The 13,913-nt window shown below is 46.1% G+C and overlaps 1 protein-coding gene across 1 annotated transcript; it reads left to right on the top strand.

Moving 5' to 3' along the window:
• Nucleotides 1–8,114: 8,114 nt before the first annotated feature.
• FJX1 (four-jointed box kinase 1) lies at nt 8,115–10,649 on the top strand. Its single transcript, XM_010358422.2, has one exon. It carries the CDS (start codon nt 8,408–8,410, stop codon nt 9,719–9,721), a length of 1,314 nt encoding a protein of 437 aa, XP_010356724.2. The 5' UTR covers nt 8,115–8,407; the 3' UTR covers nt 9,722–10,649.
• The last annotated feature ends 3,264 nt before the right edge of the window (nt 10,650–13,913 follow it).

Raw genomic sequence — 13,913 nt, 5'->3', positions numbered from 1 at the left:
GGATGCAAAAAGCTGATTTTAGGCAACCAAAGCTGGGGCCCTAGAAGCTAACACATTCTTAACCAGGGCTGCATTACCTAAGAACTTCTGTTTTTTCACCTGATTGTGGAAATATAAAACTACCTCTACGCTCACTATTCCCCATCAGTGAGTGTCTGTAAGTTATCCCTTGCCTTTTCCTACTCTTGCCAGCCATATTTCAGTCCACCAGCAATGGCTTTTCCTGGGTCTGGAAGTCTCCCAGTCTCCCACTTAGGTGGCTCACTATTCCGAAGCTACTTGTCTGCACTGCAGTAAGCCCCCAGTTATAAATTACTTACCTGCTGGCCATCATTTTAATGTAAATGGATTTTAAAAAGCAGCAAAGGAATATATTTTCATTTGGAGTTAAAGCATCCATTTTTTATTTCAGCATGAGCCTGGTCTAGGAGAGATGGCAGAAGAATGGCTCCGAGGCTAATATGGTTAATGATTATGATGGAGATCCCATGAGCAGCTGATATTTCACTTACAGCCATCTCGATCCGGGCTTTGCTGGCTGCAGTACTTTCTTTTTTTCACAGCTACTTCCATTAACACCCACCACCTATGATGGAACCATTATGATAATATCTCTGCTTTCGGCAGCCTCGATTGGTCTTGACACATTATCACCCTAAGAGCTTAGCCACGTCGCACTAAGTCCTATTTATAATAAACTTTGGCAGGAGCCACCAAAATAAAACCTGGTACTTATGAACTACCTTTCATCTGAGGAAATCAGAAAGCTTTATAAGCTTAATTAAGCTTCAGCATCTATCTGACTGATGAGATATGTGGGGCCTTGGAAAGCTAAGGAGGCACAGAATCACTAATTGTGCACTGGATAAATCTCTAGGCAGCAATGAAGAACAGAAATCAACAAAGAAGAATGACAGTCACCTTTTTTAGTGGGAGTGTTTGTTGAGTGAAATTTTTCAGGGTGGGTTGAGACCAACAACCACAGGTTATTGATGAAGGGGCCATGGAGGGTCTCTAATGAGGGGCCTCTCAATCTAGGGAGGGGGCCTGAGATTTACTTCTTTTGCCAAAAGAGGATTAAGCTAATTCAACACACTGAAGGGCTTTCAAGGATGAAGAAATCGAGCTCCTGAAAGATGTGATAATCTGCCTGTGGGCACAGGGCTGTTGAGCTCACACACTGTTCCCTCTACTTGACTGAATCTCACACCCCACCTGGATACCTCCACCTCCCCTTCAAGACTCATCTTTAACGCCTGCCTCCTCAGTGAAGCCTTCCTGGACTTCCCCAGCAGAATCAGTCACTCCCTATTCTATGCTCCTCCATGTGCTTTCTATTTCCTTAATAGCTATAGCAATTGGCATTTATTGAGGCCTTTCTAAGTGCTTAAGGTACATCTCATCCATACAATCAAGAGGCAGATACAGTTACCATCTTCATTTTACAGATGAGTTAAGTAGTCTAGAGAGGCTAAGTGATTTTCCCAAGATGGTACAGCTCATAGGTGCAAGACTCAGCCTGGCTGCAGAGCACATGTTCCCAAACATTAAACCACACGACTTTCCCAGTAGCCCAGTTGTGATGGAAGAGATCTGTTTGTTTATCAGTCAGCCTCCTTCCTTAGTTCGTGAGCTCTGATGTGAAAGGGTATGTCATTTAGGAGATTTGGGGCTGCAAACAAAGAAACCCCAACTCAGAGTAGCTTAAACCATAGGAAGTCTAGAGGAAGGACATTTCATTTCCAGAGTTGATTAACTTGGGGGCTTGGTGACATCAACAAGGATCCAGGTTCTTTCCATCTTTCTACTCTGCCTTCCTGATTGTGTGAACTTAGTTCCCCTTGCATTAACATGACTTCCTCAGTTCCAGGCCTCCCATCCAGCCTTGCCATATCTTTCTTGTGTCTCTGTAAGAGTACAGATATATTTTCCAGAAACCTCCCACTGGGCTTCCCCCGTAACGTTCACTGGCCAGAATCATCTCACATGCCTATACCTTAACCAGTCACTGCAAGGAATTGAAAGCACCATGACTGGTTTAGCCCAATCAGGATTCAGCATCCCTTAAAGGTCAAAGGCACAGAGGATGAAGGTGGAGACCTGCCAAGAAGGAGGAAAGGAAGGTGGAGGATGAAAAGAAGACAACAAACATTCCCTGATGCAGGTGTGAAGGAAGATCTGATGCCCAATCACTTATTCCTCAGTCCTTTGGCCTTTACATGTGGGCAATAAATGTCTGTTGAACTAAATTATAGCACAGAAATTCATGTTTCCAAATGCCCAGTCCAGAATTCTTACCATCATACTCTGTAATCAGGACTGAAATATGTGTTGGCAACTGCTCTAAAATTTACTAAATTGATTCACCAGTGCTCCAACCTTTAGATTCGAGTCTTTAACACTAGTGCCTGCAGGAACGTTTGCAAAGCAGGTCCAAAAGAGAGCTAGTTGGAATAACGAGAATCATAAAAATGTTAGTCTCACCATAATTTACAAGGTTCGTGTCAACTATGACTTTCTTTCCAGAAACACAATATGTTCTTAAAAGTGGGACTTGTTCAAGCAGGTAGGTTAATTGCATTCAAAGATTACTCTATTTCCTGACCTCCTTCTAGCTCTCCAGTAGGATGTATCTGGAACCAGGCATCAATATGCCCGCCCTTGACAGCCGGGAATGTGAGAATGAGATCACTTAAGCAATTTTTGGAAGACCCAGATCATAGTCAAATAGAGATACCAAGAAAAGGAAACTGATCCCCAACCAGAAACATCATGTACCCTGGGGTAGAAAAGATGGGAAGGAGGGAGTGTCTTAGTTCAGGCTTACTATAACAGAGTGCCATTGGCTGGGGTAGTTTAAACAACAAACATCTGGCCAGGCGCAGGGGCTCACAACTGTAATCCCAGCACTCTGAGAGGCCAAGGTGGGTGGATCACTTGAGACCAGGAGTTTGAGATCAGCCTGGCCAACATGGAGAAACCCCGTCTCTACCAAAAATAAAAAAAAATTAAAAAAAAAAAATTAGCTGGACATAATGGCAGTGGCACACGCCTGTAATCCCAGTTACTTGGGAGGCTGAGGCAAGAAAATCGGTGTAGGTTGCAGTGAGCCGAGATTGTGCCACTGTACTCTAGCCTGGGCGACAGAACAAGACTCTGTCTCAAAAATATATATATATATATACACACACACACACATACACATACACATATATATACACGTATTTTTTTATATATACGTGTGTGTGTATATATACGTATATATATATACATGGAGATTGGGAAGTCCAGGAACAAGGTGTCAGAAGACTGGGTGTCTAGTGAGACTACTCTTCCTGGATCATAGGCAGCGGTATTCTTTCTGGGTCCTCACATGATGAAAAGAGAGCTGGAGAGCTTATTGGGGTCTCTTTGATAAGGACACTAACCTCATTTATGAGAGCTGTACCCTCATGATTTAATTGCCTCCCAAAGACCTTACTTCCTAATGCCACCATATTGGGAGTTAGGTTCTCAACATATGAATCTATGGCACGGGGAGGAACACAAATATTCAGTCCATAACAGAGATATATAAATAATAAAATTATAGCCCAGAGGGTTAGAAAACTCCCCAGGGTCAAACAGTAGTGGCCAGTGTAGGAGTCACACCACTTTAACGGAATACTATACTCATCTCTGACATCTTTTTTCCCCTCCCTTCCTTTTTGTAGAAGTATGTGGAACGGTACGTTTGTAGGCCTCTGTTTTTTCCAGGGGCTTATAACTCAGGACATCCAGAAAAGGTCAGGATTGAAGGAGGCAGAGTAGTGAGAGGAAGCCAGAAGCTGTCTGCCCGAGGCTGACTGGAGGCTCTGGGCTTTTAACAAGAGTTACACTGGGAACCTTGGTAGAAGCCAGGTGGTCCAGCTCCATGGGGAAGAAATATTGCAAAATTATCAGGAAAGATACCATTTCAGGCATAAAGCAGGTGCATTGAGCTGGAACACCACCTGTGTTAGGTCTCTCAAGACCAAGTGAGGCTTGATAGAGGCCAGCAACAAGAGATGGAAAACATCCCCATTTGAGCAATGAAACAGTGAAATAGGAAATAGAAAGCAAAAAGAACAACAACAGCTATAATATAGTGAACACTTAGATGGTCCTTTAAGCTCTTTAAATATAAGCACTAATTTAACCATCACAATAATCTATAAGATTTGTTCCTATTAATTACTAGTAATCATTAGATACTGTATACTGTTATAATTTTTGTTAGTAATACTAGTAATACTATTCTTATTGCATTTTACAGATATATCCACTGAGGCACAAAGGGGTTAAGTGACCTATCCAAGGTCACATGCCTGGTAAGTGACAGGACTGGGTTTTCAATAAGACAATCTGGCTTGACAGTTCACACTTTAAACCATTTCACTTGGGAACAAACCCCAGAGAATAGATGAAACCAAAATTTCATCTGAGTTGAATCTATTTTGATTTAATTTAATAATTTCTGCACCTGACATTTCCCTAGCAATTTATAATTTACAAAGGGTCTGGTCCCCATCACTTCGGAATCTCAGCCCTGCCACTTCCTTGCTGCATGACCTCATTCCACTGACTGGCTAAGCTTCCACTTCCCCATCTGTAAAGTGGGGATAATAATACTTGTTGGGAGGATTTCATGAGATAAAGCACATGCAAGGTTTAGCTCCACACAAAGCCCATAATAAGAGCTCAATAAGTGTTTGCTGCCACTGGTGCTGTGGTTATTATTAATATTTCACTTGAGCTGCATGACAACCCTGTGAGTTCGGAAGGATTTATTAACTTATTTCTCAGGTTCTGAAACTGAAACTCATAGAAAGTAAATAACTAGCCCAAGGAACAAGCCAGAAAGTGCTAATGCCAGACTTGGAAAATATTCCAACTCCAAGCCTCCTCCCCTGCTTCCAACCCTCAACTCCACCTCCTCTCTTTTCCCCAGGAGGCACCATTACATGAACTAGATCATTCTTCAAACAGGACTGTGGGAAAGTTTGAAGATATTGGAAGTCCAGGCTCAGGGATAAATTCTAAAGAGAATTAAGAAAGTCATAAAGGTGCAAATAGTTGCCCAAGCAACTGCCAGAGAGCAGAAGTGACTGAGGTTGCACATGGTGATTAACTATGCTACCCCATAGAGCCAAAGTGGTTTGGCCACAGGTGGCAGGGGAGCGTCCTCAGGCCAGAAAATAAAGGAGAATGGGAGTATTTTCATCTAACAGCTAAAAAGAGGCATGTTTTTAAACCCTGTCTCAAATAATCAAATACCATTCCAAAACTGCATTCCACTTTGAGGAAGGGGCAGTGTTTGTTCCTTTGGTTTTCTGTATTTGTGCATTTCAATTAATTTGTTAAAGTTTCAATTAATGCATCCTGTTCTTGTACATGATGCATTCAGTCCTATGGCTATAGGCAAAGGGCTGCTCAATGATAAAATTAGTCCCTCTTATGAGGTGTACGGTCTTAGTCAACTTCTTTAAGCCTGGTTTTTGTTTTTGTTTTTTTTTTTTCATCAGTACCAGTAATATGATTGGGAGATTCCAGGATTTCTAGTCTCTGGACTAGGAGCCAGTCCTCCCAGAATTAAAATCATGTGCTTCCCCTCACATCTGTTATGCAGAACCCTCACCGATATTTTTTCTTTTTAAAATTAATGGAAGTTCTTATTTTGTATTCTTTAATCAGTTGAACAATAACCCGCAACCCTTGGACCAAATTATTTTGTATTCTTTAGTAGTAAGGTGTTTAATAAAAAAAAAACTTGATACATGATACTTGCAGAGCTTCATCTCATTAGCATTCTAACGATGTATTCAGCAAACTGTTGTTGAACACACACGAAGTGCCAGGCACTGTGCCCAGGCAGCCATAAAACAATGGACAAGACAGGCTCCCCAGGAAGTTTACAATGGTAGTTACTTACAGCTTTTGTTAGCTGCCAAAAAGACAGAGACCCCAACCACTTTGGATTTCTCCATACCCCCTAGGACATAGCTTGGGACATAGTAAACATTTAATAGTCTTCCGAGTTTAACTTCAACAATTAATCATTCAGTTAAAAATGTATACTTTTCTCCAATTAGATGATACTCTACTTATGCCCACTAGGTGGCGATCTTGCTTATAGTTTGCCCACGCTGAAAGAGGCTGCCTTTCAAATACATACATATCCCAGTAGAAGTTAAACCAAAAGACAAAAAAATTAAATTTGTGCTTATTTAGTGTAATATACTATGTTAGGTGGTATAAGTAATAAAAGGTTAATAAGATGTAGTCCCTGCCTGCTAGGGAAAGACGAGGAGCTTGCACAGGGCAAAAAAATAAGACCTTTGAATGAATTAATATATTTTGATGTAACCATATGGAAGCCATAGTAATCTCATTATCAGATAAGAGTTATAAAATTACATGATAAAGCCACCATGTGGTTGGGAACAGATTCAACAGTTCAGCCAATATGTACTTAACCACACCAGTGAAAACACTTGACCGTATCCTGGGTCAGTGCTGGAATACTCCAAATGTGGTTTTTTGATGCCTCTGTTCAGCCATAAACATAAGAGTGTCCGCTCTATCACCCTACAACGTTTTTTCTTTGGAGAAAAAAACATAATCAGTGCCAGCTGATGAGGTAGTCCAGTTGAAAACCTTCATATGCACCTGATGGGGAGACGAAAGGAGAGAAAAGATACACCATGTAAGGAAACAGATTTCAAACTCTGGCCTTTGGGAGGTGGATTTCACCACGCCCCTGATCTTGTGTCTACCCTGGGTATCTCAGTGTGGATCTGGGACTCATTCTGAGGCAGAGGAGTAAGGGAGAGGGCTGACTGGCATCCAAGAGTTTTCCTAGTAAATGTAACCCAGAGGTGGCTGGAAGATGTGTTGGGGTGGAGAGGTTGTTCATTTTGTTTTGTTTGCTCCTTCACCACCTCCCCGCCCACTCTCCCCCCACCACCATTTCTTTGTTTTATGGCTGCCTGGGCACAGTAAATCAAATGCAGTGTGGGATAGAGGTTTTCTTTTTCTTTTTTTTTTTTTTTTTTTCTTTTCATTTGAAAACTCTGCTTAATTGAAAAATCACATTTGGGGAACAAAGTGGTTAAATGACAGTGAATTTCAAACTTGAGAATGCTGACTTGATTTTTAAAAAATACTGATCTTTCTTGATGGAGGGAAAATCAAGTGCATGCGGCCAGGAGACCTGAGTTTGACTTTTAGCTTCACCACTTGCTAACTGTGCAATCCTGAGCAACACCCATTCCTTCTCCGTGCCTCAGTTTCCTCATGGACAAAACGGTATCATTTCCTTCGAAAAGTCGTCCCGGACTCCCCTCTCCCCAACACGAGGTGGGATGGCTATAATCGCTCTTAGCAACCTGAGAGTCCCACTGGAATGTAAACTCCAGCAGCATGGGACCGGGATCTGTGGATTTTGCTGCTGGTGAGCAAAACCAGAACCGAGGGGCAATCGCTGTGTTGAACGGATGCACGAATGAATGGGAGATGGCCTAGGTGTTCAAGGGCACGTTCACAGCGAGGCTTCATTCCCTGGGAGTCCCTTGGGAAAGGCAGAGGGCCAATAGTGATTGGTGCTGTTGTACGTGCTCAGAAAAGGGGGTGTCGGTTCAAAGTTGTTGGCTACAGAGGGTTCCTCTTTCCGCTGGAATCACATCCTCTGTGGCTCAGAGACATTCCCAGGGATTTACATAAAGCAGCGTGAATCACCCGGACAGACACTGAGAAAGCAAAGGGACTCTGCCTGATCCTAGCCTGGCGGAGCTCGGAGAGCGGTGGAAATTTGTCTGAAGTTTGCAGGAGACCTGGTGCTGCCTAGGCGAAGGGACCAGGCGACCACGACACCCCCACGAGGGCCCAGAGTGCGTCCGCCCCGCCAGGCCCCAGACTCCAGCTCTGTGCCACCCCCTCCTACGCTCTGGCGCGGGCGCAGCCAGTCCGGCTTCCTCCAGGCCCCTAAGTCCCCGACCGAGTGTGGGGCCGCCTCTCCCTCTTGGAAGAAGCCATCGCCGCTTTAAGGGGAAGAGGAGGGGAAGGGGGCGGGGGAGCGGGGGGCGGGGAGCGGCGGCGGAGGAGGGGGAGGGGGATCCCCCTCGCTCCCACGTGGTCCGGGCGCCTGTGAATCGCGCCCACCGGAGGGTCTCACAGCGAAATACAAAAGCAGCTGGGAAGCGGCGGCGACGCGAGTTCCCAGCGCCGGGCGGAGCGCCGGACAGAGCCCCGCAGCGCCCCGCGGCCGCGATGGGGCCGAAGCGCCCGAAGCCCCGGAGCCCACCAACTGCCGGGCCCGCCTCGCCGCCGGGACCCGGGTGCCTGGGCTCGGCTTGAAGCGGTGGCGGCGCACCGGCACAGTCGCGGGAGCATGGGCAGGAGGATGCGGGGCGCCGCCGCCACCGCGGGGCTCTGGCTGCTGGCGCTGGGCTCGCTGCTGGTGCTGTGGGGAGGGCTCCTGCCGCCGAGGGCCGAGCTGCCCGCCTCCCGGCCGCCCGAAGACCGACTCCCACGGCGCCCGGCCCGAAGCGGCGGCCCCGCGCCCGCGCCTCGCTTCCCTCTGCCCCCGCCCCTGGCGTGGGACTCCCGCGGCGGCTCCCTGAAAACTTTCCGGGCGCTGCTCACCCTGGCGGCCGGCGCGGACGGCCCGCCCCGGCAGTCTCCGGGCGAGCGCAGGTGGCACGTGCCAGCCGGGCAGCCCCGGCCGGAGGAGAGCGCCGCGGTGTACGGGGGCGTCTTCTGGAGCCGCGGCCTGGAGGAGCAGGTGCCCCGGGGCTTTTCGGAGGCCCAGGCGGCGGCGTGGCTGGAGGCGGCTCGCGGCGCCCGGGTGGTGGCCCTGGAGCGCGGGGGTTGCGGGCGCAGCTCCAACCGACTTGCCCGCTTTGCCGACGGCACCCGCGCCTGCGTGCGCTACGGCATCAACCCGGAGCAGATTCAGGGCGAGGCCCTGTCCTACTACCTGGCGCGCCTGCTGGGCCTCCAGCGCCACGTGCCGCCGCTGGCACTGGCCCGGGTGGAGGCTCGGGGCGCGCAGTGGGCGCAGGTGCAGGAGGAGCTGCGCGCTGCGCACTGGACCGAGGGCAGCGTGGTGAGCCTGACGCGCTGGCTGCCCAACCTCACGGACGTGGTAGTGCCCGCGCCCTGGCGGTCGGAGGACGGCCGTCTGCGCCCCCTCCGGGACGCCGGGGGTGAGCTGGCCAACCTCAGCCAGGCGGAGCTCGTGGACCTAGTACAATGGACCGACTTAATCCTCTTTGACTACCTGACAGCCAACTTCGACCGGCTCGTAAGCAACCTCTTCAGCCTGCAGTGGGACCCGCGCGTCATGCAGCGCGCCACCAGCAACCTGCACCGCGGTCCCGGCGGGGCGCTGGTCTTTCTGGACAACGAGGCGGGCTTGGTGCACGGCTACCGGGTGGCAGGCATGTGGGACAAGTATAACGAGCCGCTGTTGCAGTCAGTGTGCGTGTTCCGCGAGCGGACCGCGCGGCGCGTCCTGGAGCTGCACCGCGGACAGGACGCCGCGGCCCGGCTGCTGCGCCTCTACCGGCGCCACGAGCCTCGCTTCCCCGAGCTGGCCGCGCTCGCCGACCCCCACGCTCAGCTGCTACAGCGCCGCCTCGACTTCCTCGCCAAGCACATTTTGCACTGTAAGGCCAAGTACGGCCACCGGTCTGGGACTTAGTGTCATCCGGAGGAAAAGAGAAAGACCTGGGGCTGGGGTATGGATGATGGCGGGAAGGGCCGTTGCCTCTGCCACTGTCGGGGACCAGCCGGGCAACGCCCACCCGCAAAGGTGTCTAAAAACTTCAGCTCTTCACCCACTTGCCCCTTTCTTTGAATCCCACGCTGTTTCCTTTCAAAGTTCTGGGAGGACGAACTCACCGAGGCGAGAAGTGTAACATTCCCTCCACCCAGCTTATAAAAGGATTCATTCCTGTGCCAGCACGGAGATTGGATCCGAAGAAACTGGCTACTGGGGTTTGGCCCCCGAGTGGCCGTCCCTGTGGGAGATGTACCCCATTCTTGGGCCCCCCTCATTCCCTTTCCGAAAAAGTAAAACTTCCGTTTGAGCCGTTGAGCTAATTCTGCAATTTTCTACCAAACACAGCGCTGGTGGCCCCGGAGCAGGGCTGTGACATTGGCTGGTGGAGCCCCCTTCCTGTGTTCTCCCTTTGTTCCAGCGCCGCGATGGTGAGATCACTGTTCCAAGCAGGGGGATGGCTCCCGATAGGACAAAGAGAGCAGGACCTCCAGACTCTGGGGAGCCCTGCAGACCTTGACAATTTGCCTGACTCATTCCTGACCTCTTGTCATTTTGGCCTGAAGGCTACAAATTCAGGGCCAGCTGTATGCACTAAGTCAAATATAATGAATTTCTTCTTCCTCCCTCTCCCAACTGACCAAAATTTTGACAATGATGATATTCACCAGAAGGGAAAAAAAAAAAAGAATCAGTTTTATGCACTTTATTTTATTTTAATTTTTTATTAAGAAAAACTTTTTTATTTTACAGAATTTACCTTCTCTGTATATATGTGCATAAAGTGTGGTGTAAATATACTAAACAAACTTATATTTCAATAAAAGGGAGTTTAAAATTTATAATTTAATTCCTGTGGTTTTAACTTGTTTGATATCTCTGATGCCCCATCTGCTTTCAGAATAAGATTTAGGTTTTCTTTCTTGTGGATGTGCTTTTAAAACAAAGGATGCATATCCATTCCAGTTGTGACTACGGAACTTACAGAATTGAACAAAGATAAGAGCAGACTCCCTGTCCTCACTCAGATGAACCTTGGTGCTGGAAATTTGAGTTCAGCCTAGAATGTGGGGGTAGATGGGGAGAGAGATGGGAGGAAAGTGTTCTATTTCCTGGCAAATAAAACTTTGATATGAAAGGATTTCACTGTAATATATTCCTATATTAATCATTTGGCAAATATGATAGAACCAGATGTGGGGACTAAAGTATGACAAACACCCCCCTTTTTAAACTTAACTACAGTCGTCACATGTTGCAAATTATTTTCAGCATTGTAATTACAGTGCATCACAATGTGTACAGATAATAAGCTGAGCCCACATTGGGAATGAGTAGAGAAAGTCATAAATTAATTCTTCTCTTTAATCTCCTGGCATAAATTCCAATGGATTCAGAAGATCAAAATCTCCAACATCTGGACTCATCCAGTTCTCTGAAGAGGTTGTACTGTTTTCCGGGTACTAACTGCATGGTCTCCTCAGAGCAGCCAGTGTGAGACCATGAAGGCGAACAGTACTTTGTGTATGACATTTGGACCCTTTTTAGGACTTCAAATTCTTTTTGGATTTTTAACTCAAGAGGAAGAGGTTGATTTTTATTTTACAGCCCTTGGTGTTTTACTTTGGCATTTTCTTTGGTATCTGGGCCCAAGTGATCTTGCCTGTTACCTTCTTTTTATTTAATGACCTTTAACTCAAATCATCTTTTGGTTGCAACTTTAATAGTTTTTTATTTGACTTGCATTTGTAAACCTAGGGTTTTATAGACTCAGAAAGCTATTAAATCTCTGTGGGTTCCCCTTCTCAATCTGCATTACAACGGAGTGTGTAATTTAACTATTTAATGTCATCCTTACGTTTTCAGTGCCTTTTGCTAAGCCAAATCTTAGCCTTAAAAAAAAAAAAAGTCCTGAAACTATCTGTGGTGTAAGTCAAGTGTTTGCACAGTATAGCCATAGAATGTACTGATAATGGGAAATTTATCTTTTTTCAAGGTATTGTTAATGGGATACCTCTCATGATTACACCTTTCAGAAAGAAACATTTTCCATTTCTGGTGATTATTTCACTATTAGATTTGCTGCTTTAGTTAATGGAGGCTGTTCCAAGAACAGGACAAGTATTCAGCAACCTGCATTTTTACCCAACATATTCATGGAGGAAAACAATGAGCAGTAATAAGTTAGAAGTTTCACAGATTGCACAGGAAATACATCCTGGCTCCCACGAAGATTCAGCACTGGGCCAGCCGCATTCCCTACATTCTTTCTAAACTTCTGTTCCAAGCCCAGACTTGATCGTGGTTAACCCAGAGCAAAACACTGAGCGCAATTTAAATGGCTCTTCTCAGATTCTTTAGTGAACCGTGTCTGCGTTTTCAAGAAATAAGTTTAATTACGTGGTGGAGTTGTTAATGGAACCAAGACTTGATTACAGAGTGGGTTTTAACTGTTGCTGTTCCTCATAGATAATAGGTAGGCTGTGGCATGGAAAGATCAATTAAAGTTTTGCCATGGTCAGTGAATGCTGCTAGGGACAAATTTCTCAAATGAACAACAACAACAACAAAACTTTCAGACCACAGCATGATTTGGAAAGAGTAATGGGTTCTACAGGCAGACAATATTCTGAATTCTGTTCCTTACCTACCTTCAGCAAGTCATTTAACTTAGTTCCCTCATCTGTGAAATGGAGATTCGATCAGAATATTGTGTGATTTAAATATTAACATATGAAACATACAAGCACATACAGGTGCTTACAAAAACAAAAGCAAAAAATCCTCACTTCCTGTTCCTCTTTAAAAAAAAAAAGAAAAAAAAATTTTGCCCTTCTTACACTTCAGTAATTTCCATTATCAAATCCAAATCTGGCTGTTTCCAAGGTCGGTATCAGTTTTAAATGTGGTAGTAAATTATTTCAACAAATTGTTTACTAAGGACCCTCTTCCAGCACTATGCAAGGCACTGGTTCATAAGGTCAAGGGCACAGGTCCACTTGGGTTTGATTGCGTGATTTCAGGACCGAAGCAGACTTCGGCACCAAGGCAGCTATACTACAAATATATGAGGGTGGCTTAAATTAAAAAAAAAAAAAAAAAAAAAAAAGCAGATGGCTTATTGCAAATCCATCACCACTTCTGGAAAGCTTCAAGAAGTGATGAATCTTTGCAAGAACAACCCTCGTCCCTATTCCTTCTGCCAAGAGAAAGTAGGCAGTTGACCTTTTCTCCCTGGATTTGACTTTTGATTAATTCACTTTGTCAATGACATAGTTCTAAACTCTATTAAGTGTACTCACCCTCCTGTCTTCGAATCAGAAAGAAAAACAAATTATTTTAACACATCTCAATGCTTCTGCTACAATTGCAGCTAGGAGAGTCCTCTAAGACCTTGAGGTTGATTATGTGGATTAAATGAGTAAATATTTATAATATTGTCAGAATAGTGCCTGGCACACAGCAAATGCAATGTAAGTGTTTATTGGTGAGGTAGAACATTTCTCTTCTAACTCCAAAACAGGCACCTTAAGTTCCAGACATGATCCTCTTTGATAATCCTGTTCTATCTCTGCAGTTATAGAACACGATCTACATACTTCTGTTTTGACCCAGGAAAACCAGCTAGAGTGCTTGAGTCTGGCAGGAATTACCCAGAGCCCACAGCTGTCAGCTAGCTGTCTTGTTTCTGAGCATGCCATCTAAGTGAGTGGTCGTATGTACTTCCCTCTTTTTCACAAGGAAGCTGTAATTCTATTCCTCATGTGGCTCATCAGCTCCAGGGAGCAGTGAGCTGTGGAACTCCAAATCTTCTAAGCTACCACGAGCTATCCATGAGTCATGGATCATCCAAGCCTAAGTGCTGATATTTTGCCCCTGCGCACGCCAGCCCGCATCACACAAAATCGCTGATCCCAAGTGGTAGAAGGGCTGTGGGAATGCTAGAGATGGAGAAAAGGGAATTCAGAGCATAGGAAATGCTCCAAAAGAGAATATAATGTCAGCTGTCAAGGCAGTATGGAAATCAAAGGACAAGGGTTGACATCTGCCTTCAAGCATATTTTAGGCATTAAAGTCTAATGGAAAGGATACTGAGAGACAGGAGACCTGGGCT

Source organism: Rhinopithecus roxellana, chromosome 15 (genome assembly GCF_007565055.1).
Source record: "Rhinopithecus roxellana isolate Shanxi Qingling chromosome 15, ASM756505v1, whole genome shotgun sequence".
Classification (NCBI taxonomy): domain Eukaryota; kingdom Metazoa; phylum Chordata; class Mammalia; order Primates; family Cercopithecidae; genus Rhinopithecus; species Rhinopithecus roxellana.
Note: the sequence above shows the minus strand (reverse complement) of the source record. Positions and strands in the feature narration are given on the sequence as shown.